This window comes from Dromiciops gliroides, chromosome 3, assembly GCF_019393635.1.
Source record: "Dromiciops gliroides isolate mDroGli1 chromosome 3, mDroGli1.pri, whole genome shotgun sequence".
Classification (NCBI taxonomy): domain Eukaryota; kingdom Metazoa; phylum Chordata; class Mammalia; order Microbiotheria; family Microbiotheriidae; genus Dromiciops; species Dromiciops gliroides.
The window spans coordinates 315,063,124-315,080,102 of record NC_057863.1 but is presented as its reverse complement, the minus strand read 5'-3'; the positions used below and the strand labels follow the sequence as shown (position 1 = coordinate 315,080,102).

Below are 16,979 nucleotides of genomic sequence, written 5' to 3'. Positions count from 1 at the left end.
TTGTTTAAGAAAAGCTTTACCTCTGCCATCCTTGTGCCCTGCTCTACCTGTAGGAGTACCTCTGCAGGTGTTTTTTTCTTAAAGACAAATCACCCCATTTTCATTTTATCTTGCTGGGAAGGGGCATGCTTTGAAAGTCTGACAGTCTAATGTCATACACTGTATACCAGACTTAGATTATGGCTCTACAACAGAAGAATTATGTCATCATAAGGAGGAAAAAATTATCAGGAGAATAAGGAGTTCTCTGATTCCTGCTAGTGTTACTTCACCATCAAAGTAAGTTACTGAAATTACTGACCTCTCAACATTGATATTGAAAGAAACCAATGCCATATTAAACAAATGGAAGAAAAGACAAGGGGAAAGGTGCATACAAATTGAAGAAACAAGTGACTTTATGCTGTTTCCTTAAACTGTAGCAACATAGGATATGGATAGAGGAATAGATTTGGAGTCAGGAAAGACGTGAGTTTGAATCCTGAGTCTGACCCTTACTAACGTGATCTCATTCAATCTCTATAAACCTCAGTTTCCCTATCTTTAAAATGGGACTAATAATACTCATAATACCTACTTTATAGGGACAAGATCAAATAAGATGATTACACAGAAATTTTCAAATCTTACAGGAACTATATGAAGGTAAGCTAGCATTACTGCATTCTTCCTGAAGAGCAGCAGTGAATACATATATAATAACAAAACAATTAAAAATTATTTAGCCAGAACTAGAGCTAGAATTGGTGCTAAATGAAAAAGCAGACAATGGAACACATTGACAACCAATGATGTGGAATTTAAGAAGCTGATAAAGGAATAACTGAGTTAGGCAAAAATCCATATGGCTCTGGTTTTCCGGTAATATTCAAAAATGTCTTCCTCCCCCCTCCCCTTAAAAACTCATATAGTTCAGTAAAGCATCAATTGAGGATCGTGGCTATTCAGTATGCTGCCTTGAGCTGAAATCTCATCAATTTTTCTACCAAGTGACTGCTCCTGTGTTGGGTAAATGACCAGATAAAATAAGGAGGCCATGTCTAAGTTTTATACAGAAGGTATCATTTTGGGAGCTTATTGCTAATTTTATGATACAGACATCAAATCGCCTATATACAGCTTTACTTCTTCAAAAATGGTATCATAATGTTAGAATTCATTTAATAGAACTTATGGGATTTATCATGTATTCAATAATCAAGTGCCATGGGAGATGTGGTAGGAATATGAGGAATAAAGATTGATCCATCATCACAATGGGTTTACTAGGAAGGTCTAATTTCTTTCTTGGTTTCTGTTATACCAGGTATATTTAGTGCCTGGTTGATAAGTGCTTAATAAATACTTAATGGGTGAATTGGTCAATCAATTAATAAGGTTATTTTTTAAAAGCATTTACTATGTTCTAGGCACTGTATTAAGGGCTGGGGACACAAAGCAAGTGCAAAAACAAGAAGCTTACATTTTAATGGGGAAGCCAACATGTATAAATTAAAACATACAAGGTAAATGGAAGGCATCCTTAGAGGAGATGGCACTATCATTTCAGGGTTGGAGCAAGGTAAGAACTAGGTTGTTTTTTTAAATCATAAAAGTATTTTATTATTTTCCAGTTTTCAACATTTGTTTTCATTAGATTTTTAGTTCCTAATTTTTCTCCCTCCCCCAAGACAGAAAGCAATCTGATATAGGTTATATATGTACTATGATATTAAACATATTTCTGCATCAGTCATGTTGTAAAAGAATCAGAACAAAAGGAAAAACCTCTAAAAAGAAAAAACAAAAACAAAAGTAGAATCCGTATGATTCAATCTGCATCCATATTCCACAATCCTTTTTTCTGGATGTGGAGAGCATTTTCCATCATGAGTCCTTTGGAATTGTCTTTAGATCATTGTATTGCTGAGAAGAGCTAAGTCTATCACAGTTGATCATCACACAATGTTGCTGTTACTATGTATAATGTTCTCCTGGTAATGCTCACTTCACTCAGCATCAGTCCACTTAAGTCTTTGCAGGAAAAACTAGGTCTTAAAGAAAGCCAGGGATTCTAAGGATTAGGGGTTGGGAGGGAGAGCATTAGCAGGACCAGAGATAGATGAGTTGTGATGCATAAGGACCAAACAAATAGGAAGAGAACCAAGAGAAATAGGTCATAAATACCCAAGGAGAAGAAGGAGAAGGTGGTCAGTGGTGTCAAATGCTGCAGAGGGATCATGGAGAAGGAGGATCAAAAGGAAGTTATTAGATTTATCAATTAAAAGATCAGTGGTTCAACTACAAGTCCAGAGGAATAATAATAATAATAATAATAATAATAATAATAAATAACAACTAACATTTATTAAGTGCTTACTATATGTCAGACATTGTGCTAAGCACTTTAAAATTATTGATCTCAACTTATGCTCACAACAACCCTAGGATGTTAGGTGCTATTATTATCCCCATTTTTACAGATGAGAAAACTGAGGCAAACAGAGGTTGAATGACTTGCCCAGGTCATACAGTTAATTAGTATATAAGGCTAGATCTGAATTTAGGTTTTTCAGGCTCCAGGTTGAGTACTCTATCCATTGTACCACCTATCTGCTGCTGATGAAGAATCACAATAATTGATGATATAGCATTCTTGACACAGAGAAGTGATAGGTTTATGGTAAAGAATTGAGATTTGATTTTTGGACATGGAAAATGTCTGAAAAAAATTTTTTTGTTTAATCATGCATATTTGTTACAAGAAGGAAAATATTATTGGCAAATCTGGAGAAAGCACTCTTAGTTCAACAGTTAGATTAGTGAGGTCAGCAGACAGACTGCAGAGTCTATAAAAGAGTGAAAGGAGAGAGGAAATGGACACAGCAGATGTAGAGGGCTTTTTCAATCAATTTGGCTGACAAGGTGATGAGCTATAGGAAAACAGTTGATGGGTACGGTGAAATCTTGCAACGGATTTTTTTTTTCCTAGCAACGGATTTTTTAAAGCTAGGGGAAACCTGAGCTTATTTGTAAGAAGTAATGAATATGGGGCTAGGTGGTGCAGTGGATAAAGCCCTGGCCCTGGATTCTGGAGGACCTGAGTTCAGATATGACCTCAGACACTTGACACTAGCTGTGTGACTCTGGGCAAGTCATTTAACCCTCACTGCCCTAAAAAAAAAAAAGTAATACTGGGGGCAGCTAAGTGGCACAGTGGATAGAGCACTGGCCCTGGATTCAGGAGAACCTGAGTTCAAATCTGGCCTCAGACATTTGACACTTACTAGCTGTGTGACCCTGGGCAAGACACTTAACCCTCATTGCCCTTAGGTGAAAAAAAGTGTTTCTTATAAGAAATAATGAATGAGCCAAATGATAGATAGGAAGAGATTGAACATTAAAGAGTAGGGATAATGTTGGGGTTAATTTTCTAGAGAAAATGGATCAAGAGCTAGAAGAAGGTGATCGAGAGTGCCCTTGGAGGGGTTGGCTTTAGCAAGCAGAAAAATGACCTCATGGTTAGGTACTGAAGTGAAGGAGGAGGAATGGAAGATGATATCACAGTGATGTGAGATGGTAAGGAGGAGGTCCCAAATGCCTGACTTTTTTGGTGAAATATGAGGTAGAGTCCTCAGCAAAGAAGGTGGAGAAAAAGGGAGGCATGAAGAGAAAAGTAAGTTTGGAACATCGAATTAACATTCTGACTCTGAAGGAAAAGTGAAACGAAAAATTAAATGAGATGAAAAGGAAATGAAATATGAAAAAGAAATATATAATGAACCATAATCTTCTCTCTGACCAATACCCATCAGATTTCATTTGCCTCTCTGGTTTACCTCACAAACTGATATGGCAACACCCAAGACAAGCAAGGTTTGACTTGGATTATTTTCAGAGTAAGTAAAACCTTCTGCCTATATAAGCTAATAAAAGCTTTTCTATTCCATGACTCAGAAGGAAAGCTCCTATTTCTAATGGTTTCACTTTGGATTTTAAAGCTCTTTCTCCAGAAGAGAGGGGAGAGACAGATACACAGATGCACACAGACACAAAGTTCTTGGCATACTTCATAATCACTTCTGTTTCAGACTAGCAATACAGAGGGACACATTCTTGATCTCCAGATCTTGGGAAATAAGGTATTCCATACTATTTAATGTTAGCCAGGGATGTATCTGGTTGTTTATTGGGGAGTCTTAATTGTTTTTTTCTTCACTCTTCTGTTTCTAGAAACGCCACAGGAGACCTTCAGGTTTCTAGATCAGCAATCCTTGATTTCATTGTCACTGTGAATAGTCTCATCCATTAAATGACGCCTATTATTAAACCTCATTTTTATTACTGATGCTGAACAGTATAAGATTGTCCCATTTTGTTGTTTTTAGGTGGTCTACCTATGGTACCAGTCCACTCATAACAATTCTCGTGGCTGGAAATATTGTCAAGATTTAATAACTGTCATTAATGGAGAGGAGGTGATATGAAACCCAACTCACCTGCCATCCCAAAGTTAAGCTGAGGCATTTCTTCGGTCTTTGCTTTCTTGGGGCTTGGTAAATCTTTTCCAGAGTCAGATGGAAAGGCCCACAGCTTTTTTCGTGTATTAACAGAGGGTGTTGGGGATTTCACAGGTTTGTTTGTTGCAGGACACCATTTGTAGCCAGGATTGGCTTTCATAAATGCATCTTTGTACTAAAATAAAAGAAAAGGTGAAAAAATTACAACCTGACATACTCTATTCAGACAGAAGAATTCTAACATCACACTATGTCACAGTTAAACTTTGAACCAGTTCATAAAAAGATAAATTTTTACAATATATCTTCTATCTCCTCTCATAATAGGGTAAAAGGTAAAGCTACAAGGACTGTCATATATCCTAGGGTTCTTTCTTCTCTAGTGCCCCCAAGATATCTAACAGTTTATCAGAAGGTCCCTAAAAGAAGTTTTCCTTGTGTGGGGGGTAGGTAGGTCTCAAGAAATTGTGCTTTTTTTAACCCCTAATTTATTTCACCTTTTAGGGAGCTATATGTGCCTTACCAGGAAAACAACAATCCTGATGCTTAAATATAAAAATAATCTTCAAGCTTTCTGTTTAGCTCAGGGGTGGGCAATATCCCTGGGTCAGTAGCTTGATCCTGCCTCTTATTTAATTTCATTTGTCAAATACAGTAGAAGCTTTGTTATCTGTGCTGAGAGATTCTGATGATAGAAATTCAATCTAAGATGTCTCTGGATCACTTAGCTAAGCCAAAGAAGGAAAGAGCCAAGGACAGACACTGGGAGAAAAAGGCCCAGGAGGATAAGTCACAAATGCTATGGCCTTTTTATCTGTTCACTAAGAATTTCTGAAACTTTCAAACTCTTCTTCCCAGGTATCTACCATCCTCTATAAATGTTCAATCATTACAAATCTTTCTCGCTTTTTTTCTTTTCTCTTCCATGTCCTTTTTCTTTCTTTTATTCTTTTGTATACTTTGTTCATAATACTGAAATCAGGTTTGTTTATTATTTGTCAAAACATTCTTTTCTGTTTCCTAATGTTATTTATTCCATTTTATTTAATTCCTACTTTAACATATACAATAGTTGCTGGCTAATTAATCATATCAAAAACAATATTCCAACTCTCTATGTATTAAAATAGTTACAAATAAAAGTTGCTTTTTACTTATAAACAATAAATTGATTAATTAAGTACTTAATTAAATTTTTATTATGTTTTAGGGACTCAGGTGGGGGATAAAAATACATATTTCTTTCTAAACAGTAAACTTTTTTCCATTTTAATTTATAAATGCACATAATTAAACCATAATATGTTGTATAATGTGATGTTAAATAGTAAATGTTCTATAATTACTCAGTGATATATTTTTAAAGAAAATTATTCTTCCTGAATCACAAATAACTTAACTGTAAAATACAAAGTTAATTAAGTTTTTTTCTTTTTTTGATATAAATAAAATACATTACAAAGATTTTTTCCAACTCTTATTACAGAAGCAGGAAGTTACAGTTCTCTCTTATAAAAATGTTTTTTGAGTCAATGATATAGAACACTGTAATATACTATAGAAAACAGACCCATTCATAACATACTCATATGTCCAGGGAACTTACACAATAAATCTAAATTAGACTAGGTATTCTTTATTATCACGGGAAAAGCAACAAACATTATGGAAGAAGCAAACATGGGCATCATTATTGTGTGCTGTTAAGATACACAGGATAGATGGGTCACATACAGACAGTCAGTTAAAGGGCATTCAATCTATCCAGTGACCAAAGACTTTTTACTGCTTATCATGATAAATAAAATTATCTCTCCTCATTTTTTTGTTGTTGTTTAAGTGAGTTTCATCCTGGTAAAAGGTGCTGTCCTGATGCTACCAGCATCTAGAATCCTTCTATTTATAGAATACAAAGAACTCAGGTAGCAGACAAGCTTGCAAGCTCCCTTTTGCTGATTCAAACTCTGGTCAAGATAAACCTCTTTCACAGGAAGAGGTCACTTCATTTGCTAAGACCCACTCCATTCTGCACCTTGGCTGATAATGCTGACAGGTAAGTTAGAAATGATCCCAAGTCTACCCAATGAAGTACAAGTAGTAGTAACAACAAGAATATTACTGAAAACAAGACAATGATAAAGACAGAGTTAATTCTCCTTGTCTTCTAGAGTCAGAATGGAGAAGAAACTTCCTTGGTAATTCTCTTACTTACCCATTTACACCCAGTCAGGAAATTCTATGGACTATTGTCTTCAATGTCTCTCATCCCCACTCCTTTTTCACTGCCCTCTTCCATTAAGGCTGCCATCTTTTCCAGTCTTTCTATGGACTTTTTCACTAATCCAAATTAATTTCCCTACCTCCCATTCATCCTATATACCACTATCAGATTATTTTTTATAATGTTCAGTTTTAATCAAGCCACTTCCCTGCTCTAAAGCTGTCAATGGAAATTCCCCATTGCCTCATGTACAGAGCACATTATCAATATTCCAGATCCTCTTATTCCTGGCTCTAAACCATCCTTTCAACTTATCTTCTACCTTTCCTATTCATACATGTTATGTGTATCAGTCAAACTGAACTATTTGTTTCCTTAGTGTGATTCTCTCACTTTCCTACCTCTTTACCTTTTAGATGTTCCCTTTGCCTAAAATGCAGCTCTCATCTCTGCACATTAAAATATTACCCATTTTTCTTTGTAATAAATGTTCATTAATATTATTTGTTTTATATCATTTTTGTTGTTCAGTCATTTCAGTCATGTTTCACTCTCTGATCCCATTTGAGGTTTTCTTGGCAGAAATACTGGAGTGATTTGCCATTTCCTTCTCCAGCTCATTTTACAGAAGGGGAAACTGAGGCAAACAGGGTTAAGTGTCTACCCCAGGGTCACACATCTAATAAGTATTTGAGGCCAGATTTGGACTCTTGAGTCTTCCTGACTTCAGGACCTGTACTCTATCCACTGCACTATCTAGCAATATCACTTTTCAAAATATATCTCTTTTCCTTTCCTCCCCTGCCCCAAGAGTCATCACTTGTAACAAAGAGGTTGGAGGAGGAGGGAGAGAAACTTCAAAAAACCTCATCAATATATCAAGCAAGTCAAAAAGTATATGCAATATGCCAAATCCATAATGCCCCACCTATGCAAAGAAAGAAAGGGGGTAAGGATGACATTCTGTCCTCTCTTCTTTGACACCAAGACAGCTCTGTAGTATTTTTTGTTCTTTCCATGTTCACTGTTGTAGTCAGTATGGTTTCCTGGTTCTGTTCATTTCACTTTGTACAAGCTCTTATAAGCCTTCCCATGCTTCTCTGTATTCCTCATAGTCATCATTTCTTATGGCACAGTAATAAGATCAATGGATTTAGGAACAGGCGACTGAGGCTCAAATTCCATTTCTTCTATCTGTTCCTTATATGTCCTTGAGCAAGTCATTTAACACCTCTGGGCCTCAGTTTCTTCACTTGTAAAATATAGGAGTGAAGTTAGATGTGTCTTCCTCCTCTACAGCTATGATTTTAATTTGTTTCTAGTTCTTTACTACCTCAAAAATGTGTTACTGTAGATATTGTGATGACTGAGACCTTTCACTAATAATAATAAGTCAACTAGCATTTATATAATTACAAAGCACTTTATAAATATTATTTTATTTGATTAAAAACAACCCTGGGAGGTAGCTGCTACTATTATTCCCATTTCACAGATAAAGTAACTGAGGCAAACAGAGGTTAAATGTGATTTGCCCAGGGTCACAGAGCTAATAAGAATCTGAGATAGATTTGAATTCATGTTTTTCTTACTTTACCAGCACTCTAGCCAACACCTAGCTCCCTAGCAGTAAACTTTCTAAGTCAAAGGGTATGAAAATTTTAGTTACTTTCTGAACAGTGATTCTAATTCTTTTTCAGAAGAGCTGGTTGACCATTTTTTAAAGTTTAAATACTACCCTTACCATGAAACTACTCTTACTAATCCCAGATAGAAATGATTATTCCCTCCACATGACATATCCAGGACTGGAAGGGACCTTGGAAGCTATCTGGTCTAATTCCCCACCCCCTCCTATTTTACAGATGAGGTAAAGAGAGGTTAAGTGAGTTTCCCAAGGTCACTCAGGTACTAAGTTGCTGAGCTCAGATTTGAATTTGGATCTTCAGACTTCAAATTAAGCATACTTTCCAAGGCACTTAACAAACCCTTGACAATTCCCTACAACTCATTAGGAACTCATGTATTTGTTGAATAAGTAGTGCCATTTAATCCAAAACAATGAATAATTACCAAATCATTTACTGCCACACACATATATAATCTATCACTTAGACTTTGCCTCTGTTCAGCTTGGTCCCAATATCTGGTTTCAATGAAAGCAAAGACAGAGGAAGAGAGGAATTATCAATTATCACCTGAAAGCACTAAGATCTTGAATGAAAAATGGTCTAACAGCTGAAATACTCTTCTCCAAGAAACTCTTCCTTTGGGTTACAAAGTCACCTTTCAAGCAAGCGAGCTTATAAATTTCCAACCTTTTCTGCAATTAACTATGACACTGAATAGATAAGTAATGCAAATTAATCACCTGATATTTTGGATATATTTTCATTATGTACATCTTCTTACTTATATTATTTTGTAGCTCTTTCTACATGAGAATGGCATTATTTTCATCCCTCAAATGACATAATGCCTTCCCTGCATAAGTTGCAACACTGAGAGTTCAAGGGAGTAACTGATGGGCTTTAGTATATAAATGGTTTAAGCAATTTCCTAATTATTCTAATAACAATTAAAAAGTACTGTAAACAGAGGCTATACTTTTTCATGTCTTTATAAGTGTTACTATTCTTCATTACTTTTTTGTGATCCAAAACTTCTCATATTTAACCAAATCAGTTCAAGAGAATTTGGTTATTTTCAGTTAAGTAGAATGATCCACTCACTATGTATAGTTAACTCATATAAAAAGGGATCCTGGCAATTCTGGCTTCTATAGAAATGCAGGTGACTATACCAGGAGAAAAAATAGAATAGTCACCATTAACTTCTTACTTCTGTTTGATTTGGGGGGTGGGGGGTAAATTTCTTCAGTTATTTCATGCTATAAGAAGAAGATAGTAGGAAGCTAAGTCCCTTCCAGATTTAACATTTTATGCCCAATCAACATACATTGATTATTACTCCGACAATAATTCTATCATAATACCATTTTAAGTATTCTCAGTGGAAGAATTAACATTATATAAAGGACAGAAAGAAAGGATATATATAACATCTAAAAAGTAACACTCATCTATACATACTTTCCCTACTTCTAGGCTCCTTCCTTTAGAAAGATTTAATAATACTGTTCAGACACAATGACATATACCATACTGATTATTTCAATCATTCTTGCTATTTTTATACTTTAAACAAAGAGAAACTTAGCTGGACTAGCACTTTATCTGACAGTATATTAAATTAATTTAAGATTTTAATGGAGCAAAAAATATGAATATTCATGTTACACGGCTATAAAAAAGCTATTCAAAAAGCAGAAAGAACTAACGGTTTAAACAAAGACACCAAAATAAAAATTAAATTCAAATGAACTAGACCAGCTTCAATTAAAACACTCCTAGCTAACTGTTCTTCCTGTAAAAGTTCTAATGAGAGGGGCAGCTAGGTGGTGCAGTGGATAAAGCACTGGCCTTGGATTCAGAAGGACCTTAGTTCAAATCCAGCCTCAGACACTTGACACTTACTAGTTCTGTGAACCTGCCAAGTCACTAAACCCTCATTGGCCTGCCAAAAAAAAAAAATTACAAAACATACTACCTTCTTTTTCAAGAAGCAGCTTGGTCTGGTAGGCAGATTGGTGGTGGTGGGACCTCAGTTTCCTCATTTATAAAGTAGTGCTAAGAACAACATATATAGAGTCCTAACTCAAAACTATTGCAAGGCTCAAACTTGTACGAAGGGATACCTTAAAGTCACATATGACAGCTATTGTAACTTTTGGGAAATGCAGTACATTCTCACTACTTTGGACTAATAAGACCCTCAGTCTGAATTTGGAGAAAAGCTGTATATTTTTAATTAAATTCTAAATATATCATATATCACAAGGAACACCAGTATTTATTTGGCAACAAGTGGAAGTCAGTCCTTTTACTTATTGCCAAGTAAAAATCTTTTGGGAATAGCCTTAATTAATGAATCTGCATTTATTTATTTAACAAGCATTTACCAAACACCTACTATGTGTAAGGCCCCATATCAGGTTCTAGGAAAGGGCAAAAAAAAAAAAAAAGACCTCTTCCTTCCTTTAAGGAGACTTCATTCTATTGAATGTAGGGGGAGATGGATGGATGGATGGATGGATGGATGGATGGATTAATGAACAGATGGATGGATGGATGGGTGGATAAGCACAAAAAAGGCCAGTTTGGCTGGAACATAGAATGTGTAAGTCTGGAAAATGATTTAAAATACATGTGTATGAGAGACATTATGGTAATATGGATAGAGAGCTGGCCTTGAAACCAGGACAACCTGAGTTTAAGACCTCCCTCTGACGCATATTAGCTGTGTGACCCTGGGAAAGTCTCTTAACCTCTAAGTGCTCAGGCAACTTTCTAACACTTGATGTAGAGAAAGTGTTGACCTGTTTTGGAAGAAGCAACTTCCCTTCTTGGAAATCACAGTTCTACTCCCTGTCTCAGTTTGGTTCCTCTGTTACTATTAAAAAGAAAATTTAAAGGAAAAGTCTAAAAACATTATATAAGAAACAACTATGAATAATTAATGTAAATTATCATTTCTACCATTAGTGACCTTGGGTTATTTTGTTACAGTCTTATTTGAATTTCATATGTTGATGTTGACATCTGCCAGTAATCACCAAACAGTTTTGACCCTTTTTGATACTACTATTTTCAAGCTGATGGCCTGTTCTTTGAACTGATTAAAAACCCACTAACCTCATTAGGGACTATGAGCGCAGCAAAACTACCATTTGTATAATTTGTCAAATAGCACCCTGAAGAAGAAATGAGAACTAACATAATCAGATCAAACCAACATCATCATCTCAAGAACTACTTCTCCTCAGACAGAGGAGGACTCCTTGACCAAAAGTGATGGTTTCAGACCTGAAACCATCACTTAGGAGGACAGCCCCTGAGGAAAAAAAGAAGGAATAGGCCAATCCTTCTACCACTAAGACCAGTTGCTAAACAAGTGCTACCAAAGGCCAGACACCCCCCCCCCAACATAAGCTATGGTCAAGGGAGCAACCTTTGTGGAAGAATAACCTGCCACCTGCTACTGCAGGTGTTATGTATAGCCCCAGGGTCCTCAGAAGCCATAGCTACTAAAGATTCAAAAAAAGAAAGCTCTTCAATTCCATGGCTCAACATTAATAAAATAATACTAAAGAAGCTTCGTTGCCACCTATTTTGCTGTTGTACCCTATGGAGCACTAGGCCTTTTCAATGGACTTTCAGCTGGAAATTCCCATATAAGTTGTCTTATTAGTATGTACACTCCTTAAGGGGGCAGGGGCAGTTACATTTTTCTATTTGTATACCTGATTTGCATATGGTAAAGAGCTTAATACACAGTCATTCATTTGTTTATTCATTATTTTGTTCTCAGTAGGCTGTTACTAAAGACAATTGTTTTTATTTGCTTTTAATGAACTTTTGATATGTTAATAGTATCTACAGAAGATGACAGTTAAATGAGCCATTTGGTCAAAAGAGAAAAGGGTTAAGAAATTAATACATTCCTACAATTAGGAAAAAAATTAGTTGATTTGTAGTGAGGCACATTAGATCATCCACATACTTCGGTGGTTAATATACAGTCAAAGAATTTTAGGGATGATAGAAACCAAATACATCCATCTAAAGCAAGAGTTTATTAAAGAACTGTAACAAGCAAATAGAACCCTAAAATAACAGTGTATTAATAGCAGAGTATAGTTTCAAACAGCATTATATACCTCAATGACCCGAAGTAAGTCACTGCAGAGTACACTAATTAATGTTCACAATTATGACCCTGAATCATTAAGAACATGTTAAATCATATCCAATATTAAATCTGCCATATTGTTGTTTAGTCATTTTTCAGTTGTGTCTGACTCTTTATTAACCCTTTGGGGGTTTTCTTGGCAAAGACAGTGGAGTAGATTGCCATTTCCTTCTCCAGCTCATTTTCCAGATGGGGAAACTAAGGCAAACAATAATAAATGACTTGCCTAGAGTCACACAACTAGTAAGTGTCTGAGGCCACATTTGAATTCAGGTCTTCCTGACTCCAGGCCTAGTGCTAAATCCACATCACCACCTAGCTGGCCATCATCTATTTTCTTTTTTTTTTTTTTAAAGTGAGGCAATAGGGGTTAAGTAACTTGCCCAAGGTCACACAGCTAGTAAGTGTTAAGTGTCTGAGGCCAGATTTGAACTCAGGTACTCCTGACTCCAGGGCCGGTGCTCTATCCACTACACCACCTATCTGCCCCATCATCTATTTTCAATAGAAAAAAAAATTTTTAAGAGAACCAGAGCTTAAAGGGTTGTGTCACTTATTTGAAAGGTTTAACTATGTGGAAGAGTTTATTTCCTGATGTGAGAAAGGAGATATCCCTATGTTTTAATACTTTGCTAGGTACAGCACATTCAAATGCACTGAAATCAAGGTAAGTGAGGATATAAGAGAACATCTATGCTATCTCAATAATTTCAAATCCTGAAATCCTAAAATAACAAAAGATCATGCAGATGATATTGCTAATCATAGAAGAATTATGAATAAAAGGAGAGATACAACAGGACCAGAGACAGATAAACAAATTTTATCCTGATATTCAAAAAATAGAAGGTATATTTTGAAAAAAGAAGTATGCTAGTAAGCTTGATAATTCTAGAATGTATTATTAAGAATGCCACTTATTAGAATTTAGTTAAGAAGCCATGACCAATAAGAACCATCATAAGTTCATTAAGAAAAAGTCATGATTAATTGCATTACCTTTTTGAAAGGGCTTCCAAGCTAGTAGATTGGAAGAATACTATAGAAAAAGGAGACCTAGATTTTTATAAGATTCCTGTATTTGTGATTAAGAAAGTTTCACAACAACTTTGAAAACAAGATAAAGAGATATAGACTGGATAATGGTACAGCTAAATGAATTGAACTAGTTGAACAATATAACTCAGAATAATTGACATCATCCTGGAGCTGTCTCTACTGAAGTGCTAAGGGTCTCTGTTTTTGATCATATTGTGTTCCATATTTTTATCAATGAATTTGATGGAGACAGAGATGGAAGATTTAGCAAATTTACAAAGAACAGGTTACTCGCTGTCTCTCACACACAACATGCTATATCAGGTCTCTGTGCTTTTGCAAAGGCTGCCCACCCCCCACCCCCAGACACACACACAAGCCTAGAATGTAATCCCTCTTGACCTTCACCTCACAGAATCTGGGGCTCACTTTCAAAATTCAGCTCAAATGCCACCTCCTAGACCATTTCCTGATCACCATAGCTAATAGGACATCCTCACCATCCAGTTACTTTGTGAATGTATGTATTTTATCTTTCAATAGTTACTTTGTATGTATTATTTTGTATTAAAAGTCAGCTAAGTGGTATAGTGGATAGAATGTTGGAATTGGAGTCAGGAAGTCTTGAGTTCAAATGCTACCTCAGATAAATTTTAGCTATGTGACCCTAAGCAAGTAAGTCACTTAATATGCCTGCCTCATTTTCCTTTATCTGTAAAATGGAGATAATAAAAGTATCTACTTCCCTTGTGAGGATAAAATGAGATATTTGCAAAGTGCTTAGCAATCCTTAAAGTGCTAGCTAAAATCACTGTCATCACCACCACCACCATCTAGTTATATTTTTATATATTTCCTCAAATAAGACTCTAAGATCCTCAAAAATAGAGACCATTTATTTTTGCCACCGCATTCCCAACACCTAGCACATAGTAGGTACTTAACAAATTACTGCTCATTACTTGGAAAGGATGTGTGTGTGTGTGTGTGTGTGTGCGTGCGCGCGCATGCATGCATGTAGGATATGTAGGAAAGGGTGATATGCAGGATGAAAGAATCTGAAGTAGAGAAGGTCTAGATGGACCAAAGTCATGGGAGTCATGGCCTGATGTTAATAAAGATAAATATAAAGTCATGCACTTGACATTTGGCAGATGTAAAGCTGTGATGTACAAATATAGGATGGCTGGGGGAGCTGGAGAAGGATATGTCAAGATAACAGTTCACGGGGCAGCTAGGTGGCACAGTGGATAGAGCACTGGCCCTGGAGTCAGGAGGTCCTGAGTTCAAATCCGGCCTCAGACACTTAACACTTACTAGCTGTATGACCCTGGGAAAGTCACTTAACCGCAACTGCCTCACTAAAAAAAAAAATTTAATTAATTAATTAAAACAAAAAAACAAAACAAAAAACGATAACAGTTCACATTGAAAACAAAACAAAATCCTGGCCATGTGAGCGTTAGTGTGACATGGAGGCCACACCTTTGTAATAAAAGTACAGTGTCCAAAAAGAATGAAAGAACAGTACGATAGTACTTTTTCTTGGTCAGTCCTGGTTTAAATCTTGTTTCTAGTTCTCGACACTAATTAATGAAAAAAATTAACAAGCTACAATATGTCTAATGGAATGTGATTAGTAGGATAACCAAGCCATACAAGAATCAGTTGAAATTACCACTACTACACCCATGTCTTAAAGAGATTAAAGAAAGAAGAAAAGTCCCAACAGGTACAAACTCCAACTACACTAAAGAGCCTACAGCTTCCCTGAACCCACCTTGGGTTTCTCCTCCTCCTTGTCTTTGGTCTTACACTCTCTCTTCTCCTTTCTGGAATATGCTTTCTCTGCTTCCGCTTGTCTAAATCCCATTTAGAGGCCCAGTTCATGGCCACTTCCTTCAGAAAACCTTGCCTGGACACAGTATATCCCAAAAGGAACTTCTCACCCCTCAACTACAACCAATGCCACCTTCAACTTCTTTATTTCCATTAATGTCACTTTCATCACTCTTCCCTGTGCCCCATCCCCGTATCTCAACAGCTTCTCCCCAAAATAGTTCACATTCCTATAGCACTTGAAGGTTTACCAAGATGACAAGCCTCTGAAATGCAAGGAGTATTTTCCCTGCTTTTTGGAAATAAGGATAGTACTATCTGTTCTACAACTAAAATTTCACCCCAAACCACAGATACACGCGCGCACGTGCGCGCGCGCGCACACACACACGTATATATGTATATATGTATTATTGGGGGGGGGGGGCAATAGGAGTTAAGTGACTTTCCCAGGGTCATACAGCTAATAAGTGTCAAGTGTCTGAGGCCAGATTTGAACTCAGTTCTTCCTGAATTCAGGGCCAGTGTTTTATCCACTGTGCCACCTAGCTTCCGCCATATATATGTATTTAAATTCATTAGGAATCTATACATATAGATTTTATATACATACATACATATACATGTATATAAGTATATACAGATTTATACTGTGTATGTATATCTATCTACATGTATGTGTCTCTAGCCTTCAGCAACTCTACTGCTTCTGGGATAAAACAAAGCCACTACATCTGGCATTTACAGCTCTCCACAATAGGGATCCACCCAGCCTTCCTAGCCCTATTTTACATTTCCTTCTTTTTTTTTTGGTTCTCTATTTTCCAGTCAAACTAGGCTACTTTATTTTTCCTAAGCTCAACGTTCCATCTCCTCCTTGATACTATGTGTCCAGTCCTAGTATATGATACTCTCCTTAATACACCTGGTGATCCAGCCAAACTGTCCTGCTCCTTGCTCTTCACACATGACATTCCCTTTCCTGTTTCAGTACCTTTGAAGTCTCTCACCCACACATTCCTGAATGGACATCCCCCTAACCCCTTCTCACCACAACTTCCTAGAATTCCTTCTTTCAAAGCTTAACCCCCAAATCACCTTCTATGTGAGACTTTTCCTGATTCCTTCGGCTACTAGTAATCTTCCTTCTAAAAATTATCTTGTATTCATTTGCACGTTTGGTATATATTGATATACTTTATACATACAAAGATACATACATACATACACACTTATACACACAATCTATACTTATAAAATGTAAGTTTTATGAAGGCAAGAACTATTTAATTACTTTCTTTGTATCCCCCGAGCATACAGTGCCTGTCACCTAGCAGATCCTTAATAAATTTTTGTGAATTTTAAAATAAATAGATATTTAAATAAATTTTAAAAACAAATCTGTCTCTGCTTTTGCACAAGCCATTTCCCCCATGTTTGGAAAGCACTTATTTCTCAGAATCCCTACCCGATTTAAATACTGAAGTCAGGTGCCACTTCCTCCATGATGTCTTCCCTGTTCCCCTCATTTGCTAGTATTCTTCTCCTCAAAACCCACATATTTACTTCTC

General features: G+C 36.3%; 1 protein-coding gene across 14 annotated transcripts in view; it reads right to left on the bottom strand.

The window, feature by feature from the left end:
- The window catches only part of BBX (BBX high mobility group box domain containing), a 379,187-nt gene that overhangs the window by 124,349 nt on the left and 237,859 nt on the right, over positions 1–16,979 (bottom strand). For all 14 annotated transcript variants that reach the window (XM_043994822.1, XM_043994815.1, XM_043994823.1 and 11 more), the window contains one exon: positions 4,479–4,674. In XM_043994822.1, coding sequence (XP_043850757.1) covers positions 4,479–4,674 — 196 coding nt within the window. The remainder of the gene's footprint in view (positions 1–4,478; positions 4,675–16,979) is intronic.